The sequence below is a fragment of the Nasonia vitripennis genome (genome assembly GCF_009193385.2).
Source record: "Nasonia vitripennis strain AsymCx chromosome 4 unlocalized genomic scaffold, Nvit_psr_1.1 chr4_random0003, whole genome shotgun sequence".
Taxonomy (NCBI): Eukaryota; Metazoa; Arthropoda; class Insecta; order Hymenoptera; family Pteromalidae; genus Nasonia; species Nasonia vitripennis.
The window spans coordinates 1,276,694-1,301,333 of NW_022279638.1; the positions used below are offsets into that span (position 1 = coordinate 1,276,694).

Below are 24,640 nucleotides of genomic sequence, written 5' to 3' on the forward strand. Positions count from 1 at the left end.
ATTCGATGTGCTACGTATTATATTAATGGAGTAGCTGCGCGTGGGGTAAGTAGGTTTGGATGCTTTAGTTTTAGATTTACAGCTTGTCGATGTACGCCTTCATTCGATGTGCCACGTATTTTATTATTGATCTTGCTGTGCGTGGGGTAAGTTGGTTTGGAAGCTTTAGTTTTCGATTTACAGCTTGTCGGTGTACGCCTTCCTTTGACGTGCCCCGTATTTTAATGTCGAACTCGCTGCGCGTGGGGTAAGTTGGTTTTGAAGATGTAGTTTTAGATTTAGAGCTTGCCGAGGTTCGCCTTCATTCGATGTGCTACGTATTATATTAATGGAGTAGCTGCGCGTGGGGTAAGTAGGTTTGGATGCTTTAGTTTTAGATTTACAGCTTGTCGATGTACGCCTTCCTTCGATGTGCCCCGAATTTTATTATTGATCTTGCTGCGCGTGGGGTAAGTAGGTTTTGAAGCTTTAGTTTTCGATTTCCAGATTGTCGGTGTACGCCTTCCTTTGACGTGCCCCGTATTTTAATGTCGAACTCGCTGCGCGTGGGGTAAGTTAGTTTTAAAGATTTAGTTTTAGATTTACAGCTTGTCGATGTACGCCTTCATTCGATGTGCCCCGAATTTTATTATTGATCTTGCTGTGCGTGGGGTAAGTTGGTTTTAAATCTTTGGTTTTCGATTTGCAGCTTGTCGAGGTTCGCCTTGCTTCGATGTGCCACATATTTTATTAATGGAGTCGCTGCGGATGGGGTAGGCGGGTTTGGGGCTATAGTTTAAGATTTACAAATTTAGTTTTAAAGATTTAGTTTTAGATTTACAGCATTTCGATGTTCGCCTTCCTCTGATGTGCACCGTATTTTATTATTGAACTTGCTGCGCGTGGGGTAAGTAGGTTTGGAAGATTTATTTTTCGATTTACAGCTTGTCGGTGTACGCCTTCCTTTGACGTGCACCGTATTTTAATGTCGAACTCGCTGCGCGTGGGGTAAGTTAGTTTTAAAGATGTAGGTTTAGATTTACAGCTTGTCTAGGTTCGCCTTCATTCGATGTGCTACGTATTATATTAATGGAGTAGCTGCGCGTGGGATAAGTAGGTTTGGATGCTTTAGTTTTAGATTTACAGCTTGTCGGTGTACGCCTTCCTTTGACGTGCCCCGTATTTTAATGTCGAACTCGCTGCGCGTGGGGTAAGTTGGTTTTGAAGATGTAGTTTTAGATTTACAGCTTGTCTAGGTTCGCCTTCATTCGATGTGCTACGTATTATATTAATGGAGTAGCCGCGCGTGGGGTAAGTAGGTTTGGATGCTTTAGTTTTAGATTTACAGCTTGTCGATGTACGCCTTCCTTCGATGTGCCCCGAATTTTATTATTGATCTTGCTGCGCGTGGGGTAAGTAGGTTTGGAAGCTTTAGTTTTCGATTTACAGATTGTCGGTGTACGCCTTCCTTTGACGTGCCCCGTATTTTAATGTCGAACTCGCTGCGCGTGGGGTAAGTTAGTTTTAAAGATTTAGTTTTAGATTTACAGCTTGTCGATGTACGCCTTCATTCGATGTACCCCGAATTTTATTATTGATCTTGCTGCGCGTGGGGTAAGTTGGTTTTAAATCTTTGGTTTTCGATTTGCAGCTTGTCGAGGTTCGCCTTGCTTCGACGTGCCCCGTATTTTAATGTCGAACTCGCTGCGCGTGGGGTAAGTTAGTTTTAAAGATTTAGTTTTAGATTTACAGCTTGTCGATGTACGCCTTCATTCGATGTGCCACGTATTTTATTATTGATTTTGCTGCGCGTGGGGTAAGTAGGTTTGGAAGCTTTAGTTTTCGATTTACAGCTTGTCGGTGTACGCCTTCCTTTGACGTGCCCCGTATTTTAATGTCGAACTCGCTGCGCGTGGGGTAAGTTGGTTTTGAAGATGTAGTTTTAGATTTACAGCTTGTCTAGGTTCGCCTTAATTCGATGTGCTACGTATTATATTAATGGAGTAGCTGCGCGTGGGGTAAGTAGGTTTGGATGCTTTAGTTTTAGATTTACAGCTTGTCGATGTACGCCTTCATTCGATGTGCCACGTATTTTATTATTGATCTTGCTGTGCGTGGGGTAAGTTGGTTTGGAAGCTTTAGTTTTCGATTTACAGCTTGTCGGTGTACGCCTTCCTTTGACGTGCCCCGTATTTTAATGTCGAACTCGCTGCGCGTGGGGTAAGTTGGTTTTGAAGATGTAGTTTTAGATTTAGAGCTTGTCGAGGTTCGCCTTCATTCGATGTGCTACGTATTATATTAATGGAGTAGCTGCGCGTGGGGTAAGTAGGTTTGGATGCTTTAGTTTTAGATTTACAGCTTGTCGATGTACGCCTTCCTTCGATGTGCCCCGAATTTTATTATTGATCTTGCTGCGCGTGGGGTAAGTAGGTTTGGAAGCTTTAGTTTTCGATTTCCAGATTGTCGGTGTACGCCTTCCTTTGACGTGCCCCGTATTTTAATGTCGAACTCGCTGCGCGTGGGGTAAGTTAGTTTTAAAGATTTAGTTTTCGATTTACAGCTTGTCGATGTACGCCTTCATTCGATGTGCCACGTATTTTATTAATGAATTCGCTGCGCGTTGGGTAAGTAGGTTTGGAAGTTTTAGTTTTCGATTTACAGCTTGTCGAGGTTCGCCTTCATTCGATGTGCCACGTATTTTATTAATGAATTCGCTGCGGATGGGGTAGGCGGGTTTGGGGCTATAGTTTAAGATTTACAGATTTAGTTTTAAAGATTTAGTATTAGATTTACAGCATTTTGCTACACGCCTTCCTCTGATGTGCACCATATTTTACTATTGAACTTGCTGCGCGTAGGGTAAGTAGGTTTGGACGTTTTAATTTTAGATTTACAGCTTGTCGAGGTTTGCCTTCATTCGATGTGCCACGTATTTTATTAATGATTTCACTACTGATGGGGTAAGTGGGTTTAAGGCTTTAATTTTAGATTTACAGATTTAGTCTTAAAGATTTAGTTTTAGATTTACAGCATTTCGATATAGGCCTTCATTCGATGTACCACGTATTTTATTAATGAATTCGCTGCGCGTGGGGTAAGTAGGTTTGGAAGCTTTATTTTTCGTTTTACAGCTTGTCGGTGTACGCCTTCCTTCGATGTGCCCCGTATTTTATTGTCGAACTCGCTGTGCGTGGGGTAAGTAGGTTTGGAAGCTTTAGTTTTCGATTTACAGCTTGTCGGTGTACGCCTTCCTTTGACGTGCCCCGTATTTTAATGTCGAACTCGCTGCGCGTGGGGTAAGTTGGTTTTGAAGATGTAGTTTTAGATTTACAGCTTGTCTAGGTTCGCCTTCATTCGATGTGCTACGTATTATATTAATGGAGTAGCTGCGCGTGGGGTAAGTAGGTTTGGATGCTTTAGTTTTAGATTTACAGCTTGTCGATGTACGCCTTCATTCGATGTGCCACGTATTTTATTATTGATCTTGCTGCGCGTGGGGTAAGTAGGTTTTGAAGCTTTAGTTTTCGATTTCCAGATTGTCGGTGTACGCCTTCCTTTGACGTGCCCCGTATTTTAATGTCGAACTCGCTGCGCGTGGGGTAAGTTGGTTTTGAAGATTTAGTTTTAGATTTACAGCTTGTCGATGTACGCCTTCATTCGATGTGCCCCGAATTTTATTATTGATCTTGCTGCGCGTGGGGTAAGTAGGTTTGGAAGCTTTAGTTTTCGATTTCCAGATTGTCGGTGTACGCCTTCCTTTGACGTGCCCCGTATTTTAATGTCGAACTCGCTGCGCGTGGGGTAAGTTAGTTTTAAAGATTTAGTTTTAGATATACAGCTTGTCGATGTACGCCTTCCTTCGATGTGCCCCGAATTTTATTATTGATCTTGCTGCGCGTGGGGTAAGTAGGTTTGGAAGCTTTAGTTTTCGATTTACAGCTTGTCGGTGTACGCCTTCCTTTGACGTGCCCCGTATTTTATTGTCGAACTCGCTGCGCGGGGGTAAGTAGGTTTGGAAGCTTTAGTTTTCGATTTACAGCTTGTCGGTGTACGCCTTCCTTTGACGTGCCCCGTATTTTAATGTCGAACTCGCTGCGCGTGGGGTAAGTTGGTTTTGAAGATGTAGTTTTAGCTTTAGAGCTTGTCGAGGTTCGCCTTCATTCGATGTGCTACGTATTATATTAATGGAGTAGCTGCGCGTGGGGTAAGTAGGTTTGGATGCTTTAGTTTTAGATTTACAGCTTGTCGATGTACGCCTTCCTTCGATGTGCCCCGAATTTTATTATTGATCTTGCTGCGCGTGGGGTAAGTAGGTTTTGAAGCTTTAGTTTTCGATTTCCAGATTGTCGGTGTACGCCTTCCTTTGACGTGCCCCGTATTTTAATGTCGAACTCGCTGCGCGTGGGGTAAGTTAGTTTTAAAGATTTAGTTTTAGATTTACAGCTTGTCGATGTACGCCTTCATTCGATGTGCCCCGAATTTTATTATTGATCTTGCTGTGCGTGGGGTAAGTTGGTTTTAAATCTTTGGTTTTCGATTTGCAGCTTGTCGAGGTTCGCCTTGCTTCGATGTGCCACATATTTTATTAATGGAGTCGCTGCGGATGGGGTAGGCGGGTTTGGGGCTATAGTTTAAGATTTACAAATTTAGTTTTAAAGATTTAGTTTTAGATTTACAGCATTTCGATGTTCGCCTTCCTCTGATGTGCACCGTATTTTATTATTGAACTTGCTGCGCGTGGGGTAAGTAGGTTTGGAAGATTTATTTTTCGATTTACAGCTTGTCGGTGTACGCCTTCCTTTGACGTGCACCGTATTTTAATGTCGAACTCGCTGCGCGTGGGGTAAGTTAGTTTTAAAGATGTAGGTTTAGATTTACAGCTTGTCTAGGTTCGCCTTCATTCGATGTGCTACGTATTATATTAATGGAGTAGCTGCGCGTGGGATAAGTAGGTTTGGATGCTTTAGTTTTAGATTTACAGCTTGTCGGTGTACGCCTTCCTTTGACGTGCCCCGTATTTTAATGTCGAACTCGCTGCGCGTGGGGTAAGTTGGTTTTGAAGATGTAGTTTTAGATTTACAGCTTGTCTAGGTTCGCCTTCATTCGATGTGCTACGTATTATATTAATGGAGTAGCCGCGCGTGGGGTAAGTAGGTTTGGATGCTTTAGTTTTAGATTTACAGCTTGTCGATGTACGCCTTCCTTCGATGTGCCCCGAATTTTATTATTGATCTTGCTGCGCGTGGGGTAAGTAGGTTTGGAAGCTTTAGTTTTCGATTTACAGCTTGTCGGTGTACGCCTTCCTTTGACGTGCCCCGTATTTTATTGTCGAACTCGCTGCGCGGGGGTAAGTAGGTTTGGAAGCTTTAGTTTTCGATTTACAGCTTGTCGGTGTACGCCTTCCTTTGACGTGCCCCGTATTTTAATGTCGAACTCGCTGCGCGTGGGGTAAGTTGGTTTTGAAGATGTAGTTTTAGCTTTAGAGCTTGTCGAGGTTCGCCTTCATTCGATGTGCTACGTATTATATTAATGGAGTAGCTGCGCGTGGGGTAAGTAGGTTTGGATGCTTTAGTTTTAGATTTACAGCTTGTCGATGTACGCCTTCCTTCGATGTGCCCCGAATTTTATTATTGATCTTGCTGCGCGTGGGGTAAGTAGGTTTGGAAGCTTTAGTTTTCGATTTCCAGATTGTCGGTGTACGCCTTCCTTTGACGTGCCCCGTATTTTAATGTCGAACTCGCTGCGCGTGGGGTAAGTTAGTTTTAAAGATTTAGTTTTAGATTTACAGCTTGTCGATGTACGCCTTCATTCGATGTACCCCGAATTTTATTATTGATCTTGCTGCGCGTGGGGTAAGTTGGTTTTAAATCTTTGGTTTTCGATTTGCAGCTTGTCGAGGTTCGCCTTGCTTCGACGTGCCCCGTATTTTAATGTCGAACTCGCTGCGCGTGGGGTAAGTTAGTTTTAAAGATTTAGTTTTAGATTTACAGCTTGTCGATGTACGCCTTCATTCGATGTGCCACGTATTTTATTATTGATCTTGCTGCGCGTGGGGTAAGTAGGTTTGGAAGCTTTAGTTTTCGATTTACAGCTTGTCGGTGTACGCCTTCCTTTGACGTGCCCCGTATTTTAATGTCGAACTCGCTGCGCGTGGGGTAAGTTGGTTTTGAAGATGTAGTTTTAGATTTACAGCTTGTCTAGGTTCGCCTTAATTCGATGTGCTACGTATTATATTAATGGAGTAGCTGCGCGTGGGGTAAGTAGGTTTGGATGCTTTAGTTTTAGATTTACAGCTTGTCGATGTACGCCTTCATTCGATGTGCCACGTATTTTATTATTGATCTTGCTGTGCGTGGGGTAAGTTGGTTTGGAAGCTTTAGTTTTCGATTTACAGCTTGTCGGTGTACGCCTTCCTTTGACGTGCCCCGTATTTTAATGTCGAACTCGCTGCGCGTGGGGTAAGTTGGTTTTGAAGATGTAGTTTTAGATTTAGAGCTTGTCGAGGTTCGCCTTCATTCGATGTGCTACGTATTATATTAATGGAGTAGCTGCGCGTGGGGTAAGTAGGTTTGGATGCTTTAGTTTTAGATTTACAGCTTGTCGATGTACGCCTTCCTTCGATGTGCCCCGAATTTTATTATTGATCTTGCTGCGCGTGGGGTAAGTAGGTTTGGAAGCTTTAGTTTTCGATTTCCAGATTGTCGGTGTACGCCTTCCTTTGACGTGCCCCGTATTTTAATGTCGAACTCGCTGCGCGTGGGGTAAGTTAGTTTTAAAGATTTAGTTTTAGATTTACAGCTTGTCGATGTACGCCTTCATTCGATGTGCCCCGAATTTTATTATTGATCTTGCTGCGCGTGGGGTAAGTTGGTTTTAAATCTTTGGTTTTCGATTTGCAGCTTGTCGAGGTTCGCCTTGCTTCGATGTGCCACATATTTTATTAATGGAGTCGCTGCGGATGGGGTAGGCGGGTTTGGGGCTATAGTTTAAGATTTACAAATTTAGTTTTAAAGATTTAGTTTTAGATTTACAGCATTTCGATGTTCGCCTTCCTCTGATGTGCACCGTATTTTATTATTGAACTTGCTGCGCGTGGGGTAAGTAGGTTTGGAAGATTTATTTTTCGATTTACAGCTTGTCGGTGTACGCCTTCCTTTGACGTGCACCGTATTTTAATGTCGAACTCGCTGCGCGTGGGGTAAGTTAGTTTTAAAGATGTAGGTTTAGATTTACAGCTTGTCTAGGTTCGCCTTCATTCGATGTGCTACGTATTATATTAATGGAGTAGCTGCGCGTGGGATAAGTAGGTTTGGATGCTTTAGTTTTAGATTTACAGCTTGTCGGTGTACGCCTTCCTTTGACGTGCCCCGTATTTTAATGTCGAACTCGCTGCGCGTGGGGTAAGTTGGTTTTGAAGATGTAGTTTTAGATTTACAGCTTGTCTAGGTTCGCCTTCATTCGATGTGCTACGTATTATATTAATGGAGTAGCCGCGCGTGGGGTAAGTAGGTTTGGATGCTTTAGTTTTAGATTTACAGCTTGTCGATGTACGCCTTCCTTCGATGTGCCCCGAATTTTATTATTGATCTTGCTGCGCGTGGGGTAAGTAGGTTTGGAAGCTTTAGTTTTCGATTTACAGCTTGTCGGTGTACGCCTTCCTTTGACGTGCCCCGTATTTTATTGTCGAACTCGCTGCGCGGGGGTAAGTAGGTTTGGAAGCTTTAGTTTTCGATTTACAGCTTGTCGGTGTACGCCTTCCTTTGACGTGCACCGTATTTTAATGTCGAACTCGCTGCGCGTGGGGTAAGTTAGTTTTAAAGATGTAGGTTTAGATTTACAGCTTGTCTAGGTTCGCCTTCATTCGATGTGCTACGTATTATATTAATGGAGTAGCTGCGCGTGGGATAAGTAGGTTTGGATGCTTTAGTTTTAGATTTACAGCTTGTCGGTGTACGCCTTCCTTTGACGTGCCCCGTATTTTAATGTCGAACTCGCTGCGCGTGGGGTAAGTTGGTTTTGAAGATGTAGTTTTAGATTTACAGCTTGTCTAGGTTCGCCTTCATTCGATGTGCTACGTATTATATTAATGGAGTAGCCGCGCGTGGGGTAAGTAGGTTTGGATGCTTTAGTTTTAGATTTACAGCTTGTCGATGTACGCCTTCCTTCGATGTGCCCCGAATTTTATTATTGATCTTGCTGCGCGTGGGGTAAGTAGGTTTGGAAGCTTTAGTTTTCGATTTACAGCTTGTCGGTGTACGCCTTCCTTTGACGTGCCCCGTATTTTATTGTCGAACTCGCTGCGCGGGGGTAAGTAGGTTTGGAAGCTTTAGTTTTCGATTTACAGCTTGTCGATGTACGCCTTCCTTCGATGTGCCCCGAATTTTATTATTGATCTTGCTGCGCGTGGGGTAAGTAGGTTTGGAAGCTGTAGATTTCGATTTACAGCTTGTCGGTGTACGCCTTCCTTTGACGTGCCCCGTATTTTATTGTCGAACTCGCTGCGCGTGGGGTAAGTTGGTTTTGAAGATGTAGTTTTAGATTTAGAGCTTGTCTAGGTTCGCCTTCATTCGATGTGCTACGTATTATATTAATGGAGTAGCTGCGCATGGGGTAAGTAGGTTTGGATGCTTTAGTTTTAGATTTACAGCTTGTCGATGTACGCCTTCCTTCGATGTGCCCCGAATTTTATTATTGATCTTGCTGCGCGTGGGGTAAGTAGGTTTGGAAGCTTTAGTTTTCGATTTACAGATTGTCGGTGTACGCCTTCCTTTGACGTGTCCCGTATTTTATTGTCGATCTCGCTGCACGTTGGGTAGGCGGGTTTGGGGCTATAGTTTAAGATTTTCAGCTTGTCGAGGTTCGCCTTCCTTCGATGTGCCACGTATTCTATTGTCGAACTCGCTGCTCGTAGGGTAGGCGGGTTTGGGGCTATAGTTTAAGATTTTCAGCTTGTCGAGGTTCGCCTTCCTTCGATGTGCCACGTATTCTATTGTCGAACTCGCTGCTCGTAGGGTAGGCGGGTTTGGGGCTATAGTTTAAGATTTACAGCTTGTCGAGGTTCGCCTTCCTCCGATGTGCCACGTATTTTATTGTCGATCTCGCTGCACGTTGGGTAGGCGGGTTTGGGGCTATAGTTTAAGATTTTCAGCTTGTCGAGGTTCGCCTTCCTTCGATGTGCCACGTATTCTATTGTCGAACTCGCTGCTCGTAGGGTAGGCGGGTTTGGGGCTATAGTTTTAGATTTACAGCTTGTCGAGGTTCGACTTCCTCCGATGTGCCCCGTATTTTATTGTCGAACTCGCTGCTCGTAGGGTAGGCGGGTTTGGGGCTATAGTTGAAGATTTACAGGTTGTCCAGGTTCGCCTTCCTTCGATGTGCCACGTATTTTATTGTTGAACTCGCTGCACGTAGGGTTGGCGGGATTAGGGCTTTAGTTTTAGATTTACAGCTTGTCGAGGTTCGCCTTCCTTCGATGTGCCACGTATTTTATTAATGGAGTCGCTATTGATGGGGTAGGCGGGTTAGGGGCTTTAGTTTTAGATTTACAGCGTGTGGAGGTTTGCCTTCCTTCGATGTGCCTCGTATTTTATTAATGGTGTCGCTGCGGATGGGGTAAGCGGGTTTCGGGCTTTAGTTTTAGATATACAGCTTGTCGAGGTTCGCCTTCCTTCGATGTGCCCCGTATTTTATTGTCGATCTCGCTGCACGTTGGGTAGGCGGCTTTGGGGCTATAGTTTAAGATTTACAGCTTGTCGAGGTTCGCCTTCCTACGATGTGCCACGTATTTTATTGTTGAACTCGCTGCTCGTAGGGTAGGCGGGTTTGGGGCTATAGTTTAAGATTTTCAGCTTGTCTAGGTTCGCCTTCCTCTGATGTGTCCCGTATTTTATTGTCGAACTCGCTGCGCGTGGGGTAAGTTGGTTTCGAAGATTGAGTTTGAGATTTTCAGCTTGTCGAGGTTCGCCTTCCTTCGATGTGCCACGTATTCTATTGTGGAACTCGCTGCTCGAAGGGTAGGCGGGTTTGGGGCTATAGTTTTAGATTTTCAGCTTGTCGATGTTCGCCTTCCTTCGATGTGCCCGTATTTTATTGTCGAACTCGCTGCTCGAAGGGTAGGCGGCTTTGGGGCTATAGTTTAAGATTTACAGCTTGTCGAGGTTCGCCTTCGTTCGATGTGCCACGTATTTTATTAATGGAGTCGCTGCGGATGGGGTAAGGGGGTTTGGGGCTTTAGTTTTAGATATACAGCTTGTCGAGGTTCGCCTTCCTTCGATGTGCCATGTATTTTATTGTTGAACTCGCTGCTCGTAGGGTAGGCGGGTTTGGGGCTATAGTTTAAGATTTTCAGCTTGTCGAGGTTCGCCTTCCTCTGATGTGTCCCGTATTTTATTGTCGAACTCGCTGCGCGTGGGGTAAGTTGGTTTCGAAGATTGAGTTTGAGATTTTCAGCTTGTCGAGGTTCGCCTTCCTTCGATGTGCCACGTATTCTATTGTGGAACTCGCTGCTCGAAGGGTAGGCGGGTTTGGGGCTATAGTTTTAGATTTTCAGCTTGTCGATGTTCGCCTTCCTTCGATGTGCCCGTATTTTATTGTCGAACTCGCTGCTCGAAGGGTAGGCGGCTTTGGGGCTATAGTTTAAGATTTTCAGCTTGTCGAGGTTCGCCTTCCTTCGATGTGCCACGTATTCTATTGTCGAACTCGCTGCTCGTAGGGTAGGCGGGTTTGGGGCTATAGTTTTAGATTTACAGCTTGTCGAGGTTCGACTTCCTCCGATGTGCCCCGTATTTTATTGTCGAACTCGCTGCTCGTAGGGTAGGCGGGTTTGGGGCTATAGTTTAAGATTTACAGCTTGTCGAGGTTCGCCTTCCTCCGATGTGCCCCGTATTTTATTGTCGATCTCGCTGCACGTTGGGTAGGCGGGTTTGGGGCTTTAGTTTTAGATTTACAGCTTGTCGAGGTTCGCGTTCCTTCGATGTGCCACGTATTCTATTGTCGAACTCGCTGCTCGTAGGGTAGGCGGGTTTGGGGCTATAGTTTTAGATTTACAGCTTGTCGAGTTTCGCCTTCCTTCGATGTGCCCCGTATTTTATTGTCGAACTCGCTGCGCGTGGGGTAAGTTGGTTTTGAAGACGTAGTTTTAGATTTACAGCTTGTCGAGGTTCGCCTTCCTTCGATGTGTCACGTATTTTATTGTCGATCTCGCTGCACGTTGGGTAGGCGGGTTTGGGGCTATAGTTTAAGATTTACAGCTTGTCGAGGTTCGCCTTCCTTCGATGTGCCACGTATTTTATTATTGATCTCGCTGCGCGTGGGGTAAGTTGGTTTTAAATCTTTGGTTTTCGATTTGCAGCTTGTCGAGGTTCGCCTTCCTTCGATGTGCCACGTATTCTATTGTCGAACTCGCTGCTCGAAGGGTAGGCGGCTTTGGGGCTATAGTTGAAGATTTACAGCTTGTCGAGCTTCGCCTTCCTTCGATGTGCCACGTATTTTATTGTTGAACTCGCTGCATGTAGGGTTGGCGGGATTAGGGCTTTAGTTTTAGATTTACAGCTTGTCCAGGTTCGCCTTCCTTCGATGTGCCACGTATTTTATTGTTGAACTCGCTGCACGTAGGGTTGGCGGGATTAGGGCTTTAGTTTTAGATTTACAGCTTGTCGAGGTTCGCCTTCCTTCGATGTGCCACGTATTTTATTAATGGAGTCGCTATTGATGGGGTAGGCGGGTTAGGGGCTTTAGTTTTAGATTTACAGCGTGTGGAGGTTTGCCTTCCTTCGATGTGCCTCGTATTTTATTAATGGTGTCGCTGCGGATGGGGTAAGCGGGTTTCGGGCTTTAGTTTTAGATATACAGCTTGTCGAGGTTCGCCTTCCTTCGATGTGCCCCGTATTTTATTGTCGATCTCGCTGCACGTTGGGTAGGCGGCTTTGGGGCTATAGTTTAAGATTTACAGCTTGTCGAGGTTCGCCTTCCTACGATGTGCCACGTATTTTATTGTTGAACTCGCTGCTCGTAGGGTAGGCGGGTTTGGGGCTATAGTTTAAGATTTTCAGCTTGTCTAGGTTCGCCTTCCTCTGATGTGTCCCGTATTTTATTGTCGAACTCGCTGCGCGTGGGGTAAGTTGGTTTCGAAGATTGAGTTTTAGATTTTCAGCTTGTCGAGGTTCGCCTTCCTTCGATGTGCCACGTATTCTATTGTGGAACTCGCTGCTCGAAGGGTAGGCGGGTTTGGGGCTATAGTTTTAGATTTTCAGCTTGTCGATGTTCGCCTTCCTTCGATGTGCCCGTATTTTATTGTCGAACTCGCTGCTCGAAGGGTAGGCGGCTTTGGGGCTATAGTTTAAGATTTACAGCTTGTCGAGGTTCGCCTTCGTTCGATGTGCCACGTATTTTATTAATGGAGTCGCTGCGGATGGGGTAAGGGGGTTTGGGGCTTTAGTTTTAGATATACAGCTTGTCGAGGTTCGCCTTCCTTCGATGTGCCATGTATTTTATTGTTGAACTCGCTGCTCGTAGGGTAGGCGGGTTTGGGGCTATAGTTTAAGATTTTCAGCTTGTCGAGGTTCGCCTTCCTCTGATGTGTCCCGTATTTTATTGTCGAACTCGCTGCGCGTGGGGTAAGTTGGTTTCGAAGATTGAGTTTGAGATTTTCAGCTTGTCGAGGTTCGCCTTCCTTCGATGTGCCCGTATTTTATTGTCGAACTCGCTGCTCGAAGGGTAGGCGGGTTTGGGGCTATAGTTATAGATTTTCAGCTTGTCGATGTTCGCCTTCCTTCGATGTGCCCGTATTTTATTGTCGAACTCGCTGCTCGAAGGGTAGGCGGGTTTGGGGCTATAGTTTAAGATTTTCAGGTTGTCGAGGTTCGCCTTCCTCTGATGTGTCCCGTATATTATTGTCGAACTCGCTGCGCGTGGGGTAAGTTGGTTTCGAAGATTGAGTTTTAGATTTTCAGCTTGTCTAGGTTCGCCTTCCTTCGATGTGCCACGTATTCTATTGTGGAACTCGCTGCTCGAAGGGTAGGCGGGTTGGGGGCTATAGTTTTAGATTTTCAGCTTGTCGATGTTCGCCTTCCTTCGATGTGCCCGTATTTTATTGCCGAACTCGCTGCTCGAAGGGTAGGCGGCTTTGGGGCTATAGTTTATGATTTACAGCTTGTCGAGGTTCGCCTTCGTTCGATGTGCCACGTATTTTATTAATGGAGTCGCTGCGGATGGGGTAAGCGGGTTTGGGGCTTTAGTTTTAGATATACAGCTTGTCGAGGTTCGCCTTCCTTCGATGTGCCATGTATTTTATTGTCGAACTCGCTGCTCGAAGGGTAGGCGGCTTTGGGGCTATAGTTTAAGATTTACAGCTTGTCGAGGTTCGCCTTCGTTCGATGTGCCACGTATTTTATTAATGGAGTCGCTGCGGATGGGGTAAGGGGGTTTGGGGCTTTAGTTTTAGATATACAGCTTGTCGAGGTTCGCCTTCCTTCGATGTGCCATGTATTTTATTGTTGAACTCGCTGCTCGTAGGGTAGGCGGGTTTGGGGCTATAGTTTAAGATTTACAGCTTGTCGAGGTTCGCCTTCGTTCGATGTGCCACGTATTTTATTAATGGAGTCGCTGCGGATGGGGTTTAGCGGGTTTGGGGCTTTAGTTTTAGATTTTCAGCTTGTCGAGGTTCGCCTTCCTCCGATGTGCCCCGTATTTTATTGTCGATCTCGCTGCACGTTGGGTAGGCGGGTTTGGGGCTTTAGTTTTAGATTTACAGCTTGTCGAGGTCATCCTTCCTTCAATTTGCCACGTATTTTATTGTCGATCTCGCTGCACGTTGGGTAGGCGGGTTTGGGGCTATAGTTTAAGATTTACAGCTTGTCGAGGTTATCCTTTCTTCAATTTGCCACGTATTTTATTGTCGATCTCGCTGCACGTTGGGTAGGCGGGTTTGGGGCTATAGTTTAAGATTTACAGCTTGTCGAGGTTCGCCTTCCTTCGATGTGCCACGTATTTTATTATTGAACTCGCTGCGCGTGGGGTAAGTTGGTTTTAAATCTTTGGTTTTCGATTTGCAGCTTGTCGAGGTTCGCCTTCCTTCGATGTGCCACGTATTTTATTGTCGAACTCGCTGCACGTAGGGTACGCGGGTTTGGGGCTTTAGTTTTAGATTTACAGCTTGTCGCGGTTCGCCTTCCTTGGATGTGCCACGTATATTATTAATGAATTAGCTGCGGATGGGGTAGGTGGGTTTATGGCTTTAGTTTTAGATTTACAGCTTGTCCAGGTTCGCCTTCCTCCGATGTGCCCCTTATTTTATTGTCGAACTCGCTGCACGTAGGGTTGTGGGTTTGGGGCGCTTCGGGTTTTATGATGTAAAACTATTTTAATCCGATTTTTTCCGTTCAAATTTTGTTGACTTTTATGTTTTCAATACTACAAATGTAACACTATTATTTGAATTTACTATAAATAATTAAATTTACAAAATTTTGGATAAGTTATTTTTTTAAGTGTGAAAGGTCCGGGTCAAGGCGATACACTCGTGATTTACAACCAGGGATCGGAACCCCTTTTACCTAGAATTACTTTGTCTTGGAAGTCTCGATCATAGCCCAGCAAACGTGGAAAAGTATGGGTTGAAAAAGAATCGAGGAAGGGAAGCTATGTTCGCTTTCCACGCGCTGTTACGGTATGTAGGCCGTGGCTGAAATCGTGTAAAGAGAGTAGCCAGGTAGCTCGACTCTCCAATTCGCAGAAATTTTTACATAAGCAGTGCAATAAAGTACTGCCTTCGCGAGTCCTTTCGAAGCCAGTCCAGGCGTTTTCGGTACGGAGTGATGTGCTCGTCCTTCCTAACCCCGAAGACATATCTTACGCATGAATTATTCAATCTCTGTAGTCTCGTCCTTTGCTTGTTGAGAGAGAGAGAGAGAGAGAGAGAGAGAGAGAGAGAGAGAAAGATTTAATTATATATATGTAATTGATTCGAAATAATTTTATCCATCAAACAAAAAAAAACTTGATAGAATTATATATGAAGTAAAAATAATTCTGATATTAAGCAATACATAATGTTGAAGGAAGCTACGTGACAAAGAATTAACAGCGGTTTTTTGACTTAAAATACTTCAAAACACACTTCCAATATGTTTTTAGACTAACTCTACAAATTACTATCACGAAGATTCCTTAGGAAGAAAGCAAAATCCGAAAAAATAAACGTCGGTGCCTTAAGGCGTTACAGGACGAGGTGGAGCTATATTCCCGAGTAATGGAGAAGATAAAGGTAGGTTATATTTCCCCTCCTAAAAGTCTGGAATCACTGGATCGTATTGTGACTACGCTGTTTCTCCTTCAATTGGAAGTAACAGCTATCCCTAGAGCGGACGCAAATAACGAAATCATTCCAACAATCACCACAGAGGAACCACTGGCTGCATGCAAAAGGCTCTAGGCCTGGATAGCATACCCAATATTGGATTAAAACAGGCTATCCAGGCTCAGCCTGATATATTTGTGGATCCGTACAATTCATGTCTCAAAGAAGGGACGTTTCCTAGGATCTGGAAAAAGCAATGTCTGGTACTACAATCAAAAAGTAATAAGCTACCTGTGAATACTTTGTGAATAGTATATTTTAATACAAGTGTGCAAAAGAATAGTACATTACACAACTAGGAGCGAAAATTGTTTTATTCAAGCAAGGATGATGATTGAGCACGAATGGGAGTCGAGGGCGCCGCAGGTGCTCGAGACGGATACGAGTGCTCAATCATCATCCGAGTCTGAAAAAGCCAACTTTCGCCCCTTGTTGTGTACCGTGCTTTTTATAGTGAGGGCATCTATAGCGCTCTTTTTAGCCTGCCTGAAAAAACAAAATTTTGAAAATTTTTAAAATGTTGAAGGCGAAAGTGCTGTCTACTTTTGCCCCCGGGAAAAAACCTAGGCTTGAAAAACTCGACTTTCGCTCCACTTTTTCGTAGGCGAAAAATGTGTTTTCGATGCACGTGTTACGAAAAAATCATTGCATTAGTATCTACAAATATTCTTCGACTTAATTTTCTCAATTGAATCTTTTGCTAATAATGAGCTAATAAGAGCTAATAAGGTAACCTGTTGGTTTTTCATTAGGCATAGACACATATGTAATGAAAAAATAAAAATCTGATGTTAAAAAATTATTAAAATGGGATAATATGTTTTTCAGATACACACAGGGCGTTGGAACTGCTCAGTGACTATTACTCAAGATTGACTAAATCTCCAGAAAAGCAGCTTTTAATTGAAATAGAAAGATTTATTAGAATATTGAAAAGTAGATTTTTCCAAGCGTTAATTGGTAAGTATATACAATTTATTATATAACTCGCCATGGAGCTGAAGTCGAACCGCGAAATTTCGATCGATACTGCTTTTAAAAATAAATAAAACACAACTCATCACATTTGACATTTTTTCCCGTTGTGATAGAGTAAAAAAAAAACTCATTTAAAACATGAAACAATTATTAGTTAATTGAAGTCTCATGCAAGATCTTGTAAGTGATTAGGTATAAGATACTCATTAATATAAGATGTGTTTATACTTATCAATAAAATTTATTTATAAGATTGCAACAAGCAATGTTTATATCATAGTAAGTGACCACAATATAATGCAAGTAAACATCTAAGTAGAGTAGCTAATTCGTAATACAGATTTATGCGAACTTATTCCGTGTAAGTTCTGTGTAAATTTATAAATTATCCCAAGACCACTTAGAAATGTTTTTTTTTTTGCTATAAGAAGAATGGGCGGATATAATAATATTTCTATATCGCCGTCTGCAAATTGTTCGCCTTTAGATGGAACGCAGCTCGACGTACATTAAAAGAACCTTTTATCAAAACAACTTACTTTTTACAAACCACATCGGGCTTATGTCCAACTGAAGGCTGGATATGTTCCGATTATATTTAGAAGAGTGCGAAGCATATAGCTGGATCAGTAGTTAGCGCAATGGTAGTAAAGATTTACTGTGAAAAAGTTGGAGTATACTAAATGCATGTAACGATAAGGACAAGGATACCAAATCAATATTAACACCCCAGAAAGACCGAGGAAATAAATTGATCTATCCATCGGATGACGTTAACTTAATTTGTAGGAAAACAGAAAAAGTCATACGCCATTATACATATTTAAATACGATGAATATCAATTTCAGAATAATAATGGAAACTTTTTAAACTTTACCCAGTTCAATTTTAGAAGATGATAATCACTATTTGTCTCAAAAACTATTAATCAACCATAGAAATCAGTTGCTTTTGCTAGTAAATCAAAAAATATTGATGTACTTTGAAAGCATGAGTGTAACTGACACAAGATTTAATTCGTAGAATTAGGATTAGAAATAATAAGTCGACTCATTTCAGTGGACAGTAACAATTCAAATTATTCATGAAAAATACTTATGAAAATTTATATTCTATGGATAATAGTTATAAATATATAAATTTATGCTTACATTTTATCTAAAAAAAACCGCTTCCAATTCTTTGGCACGTAGATTTCTCCAACAAAATGTATAGTTCCAATAGATAAAATATTGTTTAAATATACAGTATATTAATGATTTTTAAAATACTTTCAATCCTAATTATTGATAGAAAAAAATTTAAGCCTCAATAGTTTAAATACAATAGGATCCTCATAACCTTATAAATCATAAGTTTTCTCAAAACATTTAGAAACAAGAGACAAAGAGATCGTGATAAAGAAAAGAAGAGAAGTGGTAAAAAAAGGAGAAAAGGCAAAGGTAGGGTATACTAAATTTAAGATAGGAAACATAGAATGGTTCTGGAACGAGAGAAATGAACAATGGTTTCGAAAAGAAAATGGAAAAACAGAGAGGGAAGGAGGAAGGAAGAAGGAATAAGCGAGGGAAGGAGACAGAAATAAAGGTAATCTGGTGGGACATAGCAGGGATAGGGAAAATGAAAGAAAAAGACTGGAAATACGTCAAGGAATTCGACATTATAGGATTAACAGAAACATGGGTAGAGGAGAAAAACAGCAAAATATGGGAAAACAGACTAAAAGGATACGAAATCAGGACGAAAGCGGCAAAGAGGTCTCACCAAAAAGGGAGAGCAAGAGAATGTAAATGATGAAAAAGATAGAAACGGAGGAAGAAGAACTCATAACGGACTGGACAGAAAAAGGAATAGAAGAATATAGAGATTAGCTAGGGAAAGCTTGGGCGCCGAAAGATTGGAGGGAGCTGAAAGAAATAGTCAAAAACGCGGTAACGAAAAAAAAAGAAAAGCAAAAGGATAGGCGAGGGATGGTGGAATAAGGAATGCAACGAATTGGAGAGAGGGGAGAGAAGACAAAAAAGAATTCCTAATAGAACGCAGCAAATATAGACAACTAATAGAGAAAAAGAAGAAAGAGGAGGGAGAAAAGATGATAGGAGAACTACAGAATGTAAAAAAAGGTCAAGGCTTCTGGGAAGTGGTAAATAAAAAAGGAGGAAAGGTAGGGAAAAACTCAGCGAAAAGATTACAGAAAAGGAATGGGAAGAATACTTCAAGAAATTACTGGACGGAAAAAACACAGAAGAAAGAGAGAAAGACAGAGAGGAATATATGGAAAGGAGGACAAGGAAATAAAGAAAACCAAAAGAAGGAAAGAGAGCAAGAAGAAGAGATCACACATGAGGAGATCAAGGAGGCAATCAGGAAACTTAAAAAGAAGAAGGCGGCAGGAGAAGACGAGATACAAAATGAGGCATGGATATTCGGAGGGGACAGAGCTGAGGACTTCCTATGCAACATTCTAAATAGTATATGGAGGGGGAACGGCTTCCCAGAGGAATGGAATACGGGGCTAATCGCGCCGATATATAAAAAAGGAGATAAAGATGAAGCAGGAAACTATAGGAGGATAACGCTGATGGATACGGGATATAAAATATATGCAAATATAATTGAAAAAAACTGAGAGCTGAACTGGAAGAGAAGAAGGTTCTAGATGACACACAGATGGGATTTAGAGAAGGAAGGGGCACAGTGGATGCGATATATATAGTAAAGGCCATAGTAGAGAAATAAATAGAAAAATAAAAAGGAAAGGTGTTTTTATTCTTCGCTGATATGAGAGCGGCGTTTGACAAACTAAAAAGAGAGGGGATATGGAAAATTATGGAAAAGAAAAAAGTAAAAGACAAGTACATAAGGAAAATAAAATAAATATACAAAGATACACACAGCAGAGTTAGAATTGGTAAAAAAAGGACAGGAAAGTTCAAAACGGAAAAATGTGTGAGACAAGGGTGCCCACTCAGTCCGGCGCTATTCAACATCGCATTTGCAGACTTAGAACAAGAAATGAAGAAAGTACAGGAAGGAGGACTGATATTAGGCAACAAGAAAGTATACTCAATAGGATACGCAGATGACATAGTGTTAATGGCAAATAACGAAGAAGGAATGAGGAAAATGCTGAAGAGGTTTAAGAAGTCCATAAAAAAGAAAGGACTGGAACTGAACGTAGAAAAGTCGAAGATAATGAGATGCAGAAAAAAGGAAGGCAGGAAGGGAAGGTAACATTCGAATGGGATGGGAAAGAAATCGAGGAAGTTAAAAGTTTCACATACGTGGGATATGAGCTGAAATGTAACAACAAAGAAGAGGAACAGATATAGAAAGTAAGAGGGAAGGCAAACGCAGCACTAGGGAAAATATGGAGTATAGGGGAAAAGCTGTTCAAAGAAAACTGGCACCTGAGGATGAAGCTCTTCGACTGCCTGGTAAAATCGCTGATACTGTATGGAGCTGAAATTTGGGGGTGGAAAGAATATAAAGAAATAGAGAGGATTCAAGACAAGTACATGAAATGGGTATTAAAAACAGATAGGAACACCCCAAGACACGTTTTAATGTTAGAAAAAAAAGAGAAGGAATCGCGGTTAAGACAGGTGAAGGGCGCTAAAATATGAAGAAAAACTAAGGACAGCAGAGGAAGGGACGCTTTTAAAAGAATGTTGGAAGGAGCTACAGAAGGAGGCGAGAGGACAGCAGAGAGTAAGAGAAGACGCGAATTTTAGGAAAAAATATCTCGAAGGTAGAGGAATCTCACTCCAAGGATAAATGGAAAAGATGGAAGAAGGACCAGTATGGCCCGATTTAGAACAGATAAGCAAAGATATAGAGAGACAGCAGTGGAATGAAAAAATGGAAAAATCAGAATACGCAAAAGCAATAAAGTAAGTAATAGAGAGCTACGGAGAAACACCAGAGTACCTCAAAAAAGGAGAAAAAAAAGAAACAAAGAACTAGAGAGGCAGGCAAGATTTAGACTGGGGAATGAAACGAGAGCAAATAAATATTGGACAGAAGAAGAAAACAGAAAATGTATAGAAAAAATGGAGACGACAAAACATACAATGGAAGAGTGTGAAAATACAAAAACGGAAGGAACATGGCAAGAGAAACTGAATGGACGACAGAAGAATCTAGGGAAACTACTACAAATAAAATGGATAAGAAAAAGAGCGGAACGGAACGAAGAAGAAGAGGAAAACGGTACGCAAGGAGCGGAGCAGGTGGGTCAAGCACGAGCAATTTAAGAACGCGCAAAAGAGGGGAGGTGGCAACACGAGGCGGAGAGAAAACGGACTGGTTAGAAAGCTGAGAAAAAGACAAACATAAAGAGGGAAAGAAAACAAAGAGGAAAGAAGTAAAAAGTAAGATGAATGAAACGAAAAAACTGGAGGAGAGACTTGAATGGGCTCTAGAAAGGATACGGGAGCTGAAAATCTGGATGCTAGAAAAGGACAAGGAGGAAAGAATAGGAAAAGAGAAATGGTGGAAAGAGCTCAAGATGAAGGACGAGGAAATTAGAGAATTGAGAAAAAGAATAGAGAAATTGGAAAGCAAGGAGACAGAAGAGGACACATAAGGAAAGAAGGGAAAGATAACAACAATAGAGGAAAGTAAGGAAGAATCAGAAAGAGATAAGAAAGAAAGAAAGAGACACGAAAAGTCGCTGTTCATCAGGAAAGGACTATACTGGAGACAGATAGTTAAGAGAGGTAAGAGAGTGGATAAAAAAGAAAATAGGAGAGGAAGGATGGTGGACAGAAAAGATTAACGAAAACATGCTGAGGATAGATTTTGAAGAGGTTAAAGGCAGAAGGAAATTACGGAAATGGAGATGGGTGGCAAGAGAGGAAAACTTTTATGTTTCGGACGAGTGGCTAAGCCTAAAGGAAAGAGAGGACAGATTACACCTGATAAAGATGGCAAGAGAGTTAGAGGAAAAGAAGACGGAAAAAGGTGAGAAATTTCAGATAAGATTAGAAAACAAAAGGATTAAGATCGGAGAAGAATGGTTTAAATGGAACAGGGAAGAAGGAGGGCTAAAAAAGATCACAGAAGAAGAAGCAGATGAAGAGCCGTTAATAGACTTGGAAAGAAGCGATGCTGTGCGAGATGAGGATGCAGGAAGAAAAGAAAAAAGGAGATAGAGAAAAAAGAGATGAAAATGCAGGAGTCAGAAAGAGTAGAACAAGAAAGGAAAGAAATGGAACAAAAAAGAATAAGAACACGCAGGGAGAAGCAGAAGAGAAAGGAAAGGAAGAGATAAAGAAGGTGATAAGCGTCAGCAGAAAAGAGGAAAAGACAGAGAAGGAACAGAGAGAAGAAGAGAGGAAGGAAGATAAAGAAAAAGAAACCCCAGATAAATGAAGAGAGAAGAGAAGAAGAGCGAAGAGCGAAGCGAATACACCACACGAACAAGTACACTGACACACACACACACACAAGAATTACACACACATGAATAAAAGTATACACTACGCAAACAGTCTACACATGCAATCACACACAAAATACCCACAAACATTATGAAAATGAAAAAGAGAGAGTGAAAAGTAAATGTAAATAATTAAAATTAAAATATCTCATGTAAAACTTTAAAGTTGAATAAACAGATTTATTATTATTGTCATACATGTTTTTATAACGTTTGACGATTAAGTTTTGGAGATATTAAATTTTTTTTTCCTGAAAATCCCCTTTTTTATCATAACAATTAAAAGGAACAGTTAATCTGGAAAATCTTGCGGGAAAAAGTAGATAATTTTATCCTCTTTTAGATACACTATTGTTGAATATATTGTATAAATCATATCATCAAAAAGCAAAAATATTTTTTCAAAAATTGAAAAATGGTTATAATTAGGCTAAAAATGGTCAGAAGAAAAAAAACGCTGCCAATTCATTGGCACGTAGCTTCCTCCAGCTAAATTTATAGGTCTAATAAATAAAATATTGTTTTAAAATATTTATATATCTACCTGCTAATGTATGAAGCGGTTTTTGATACACAATTTAATATATAAGTTTTGGATGGTTCATTGTCCACAAGTTTGCAGATCACTCTGTTTTTTATTATAGAATACAAACGCTGCTGTCAATTTTTTTCACAGAATATATCAGTATGACATGAATTCATAGATAGGGACTTTAACGACGTGCAACGACACCCCTATAAGAGGAAGTAAAAGTTTTGAGAAAAATCGGTTTTTACATTTTAGCTCTTTACTTGAGAACCGCTCGACAAAATCGTTTAAAGTTTTAGCGGCAGGTAGCTTTTTTATGATAAATTACCCAATAAAATTTTAAATCATTCGACTACATTGTATTAGAGATATATAAAATTAAAAATTTTTCAAAAAAAAATTGAAACTTTGATCTCTAAAAAAAGCTTAACCAAAGTAAAAAGGTTAGGCGAGTTTGATGTTTACGTATCATCATGTATGTTAATAATTTTGTTTACAGTGAAATCACAGATTAAAAAACAACTGAGATCAATTATAAAAAGTTAAGTTTACAATCATATTATTTTATTTATAATACGGAAAACAAAAAATTATTATGTTCAATTGAGGTCTGAGTCGAATGATTGGTAATTTAAGCTTAAGTAATTATTAATCAATTACAAATAACTAAAAAGATATTTGCTACGTAACTAAATGTGAGGGGCATAACCTTACGAAAAAAATCATGTCGATGGGTCACGTGCCAAACTATATTCCATTAAAATTTCAAGTGATTTGACTACTTATTTTTTTAATAATTAATCAAAAACTGAAAAAAATGAGTTTTATAGAACAGTGTGGCTAAAATCCGCTGTTAAGTCACGCCTATCTGTGACTAAAGTAGTCCTTTTTTGCACCGTGTTTATCACACTCGCTACGCTCGTGCGCGTTTTTCGTATTTGTAACTTGCCATGCCCCTCACATTTAGTTCATAATACATACTTTTACACTTAAAATATTTCCTTTTATTGAAATAAGAATTTTATATGTTTATATACACAAATAAAATATGCAGAAAGGTACACTTTCAATAAGACCACTTCGTGAACAATATACGATGAACAAAATGTGAGGGGCATGGCAAGTTACGTAATAAATATCTTTTGAGCTATTTGCAATTAATCACTATATTACTTAAGTTTAAATTACCAATCATTCGACTCAGACCTCAATTAAACATAATGATATTTTGTTTTCCGTATTATAAATAAAATAATATCATTGTAAACTTGACTTTTTATAATTGATCTTAGTTGTTTTTTAATCTGTGATTTCACTGTAAACAAAATTATTAACATGCATGATGATACGCAAAACATCAAACGCGCCTAACCTTTTTATATTGGTTAAGTCTTTTTTTTTAGAGATTTCATTTCTTTTTGAGCGAACTTATCGAAATAACTAAAACTTGTTCTAAAAATAAAATACATAATGATGGGGTTCAGGTAATGCATACCCTAGTAGAAAATATGCCATAAGATATACTAGTCGATAACTAGTGGCCATATTTTCTTAGCATAATATGTCAGGATACTTTGACATAATATGCCCATATTATGTTGAGTACTCGATCCACTAACCAACAATTCATAAACTTAATAATCAAATTTACTCTAAATCAGTAAATTTTAAAATCATTGACGTTTAAAAAAAGGTTTTTACAACAAATTTGGAAAATAAAAGGTAATATGTTAGGAATGGCAATCTAACCTTATACATAATTCATGCATGTATGCAAACAGGACTACACTTAAAACTCACACTGAAATGTACACTTTTTATGTGGGTTTAGATATTAGAAACATTAAGGGGGCACACCACCTTTGAAATCAAAATCAAAATTTTTCATTAAAAATTTATAAATACTTATATAAATGAACCAAATTTTTGGGAATGGGAGTCCATAATTCACTTACCGTAAGATTCCAAAGGAACAAATGGCCCAAATGAGCTCAAACTCTAGGATATTGTTTAAAAGTACATTAGTTATGGTATGAATGAGGGGATTTGGTTTAAATTTCATAGAAAATTTATAAGCATATTACTGATTTTTTTTATCAATTTTTGATTAATTTTAACATAACTATCATGTAACTTTTTTTCTATGAAATTTAAACCAAATCCCCTCATTTATACCATAACTAATGTACTTTTAAACAATATCCTAGAGTTTGAGCTCATTTGGGCCATTCGTTCCTTTGGAATCTTACGGTCAGTGAATTATGGACTCCTTACTATACGTAGGTATTATAGAGGTATATAGAAGGTCTAAAACCATCAGAATAAAGGTAATTATTTATACATTGTTAATGAAAA

At 40.6% G+C, this 24,640-nt stretch overlaps 1 protein-coding gene across 16 annotated transcripts in view; it reads left to right on the forward strand.

Annotated features, from left to right (window-relative positions):
- Positions 1 to 24,640, forward strand: part of LOC100119218 (disks large 1 tumor suppressor protein) — a 1,703,670-nt gene that overhangs the window by 296,520 nt on the left and 1,382,510 nt on the right. For all 16 annotated transcript variants that reach the window (XR_004227336.2, XR_004227337.1, XR_004227338.1 and 13 more), the window contains one exon: positions 16,163 to 16,294. Coding sequence is in view for 13 of the 16 variants with exons in the window: in XM_031928125.2 (XP_031783985.1) it covers positions 16,163 to 16,294 (132 nt within the window). In the remaining 3 variants the exon portion in view is untranslated. The remainder of the gene's footprint in view (positions 1 to 16,162; positions 16,295 to 24,640) is intronic.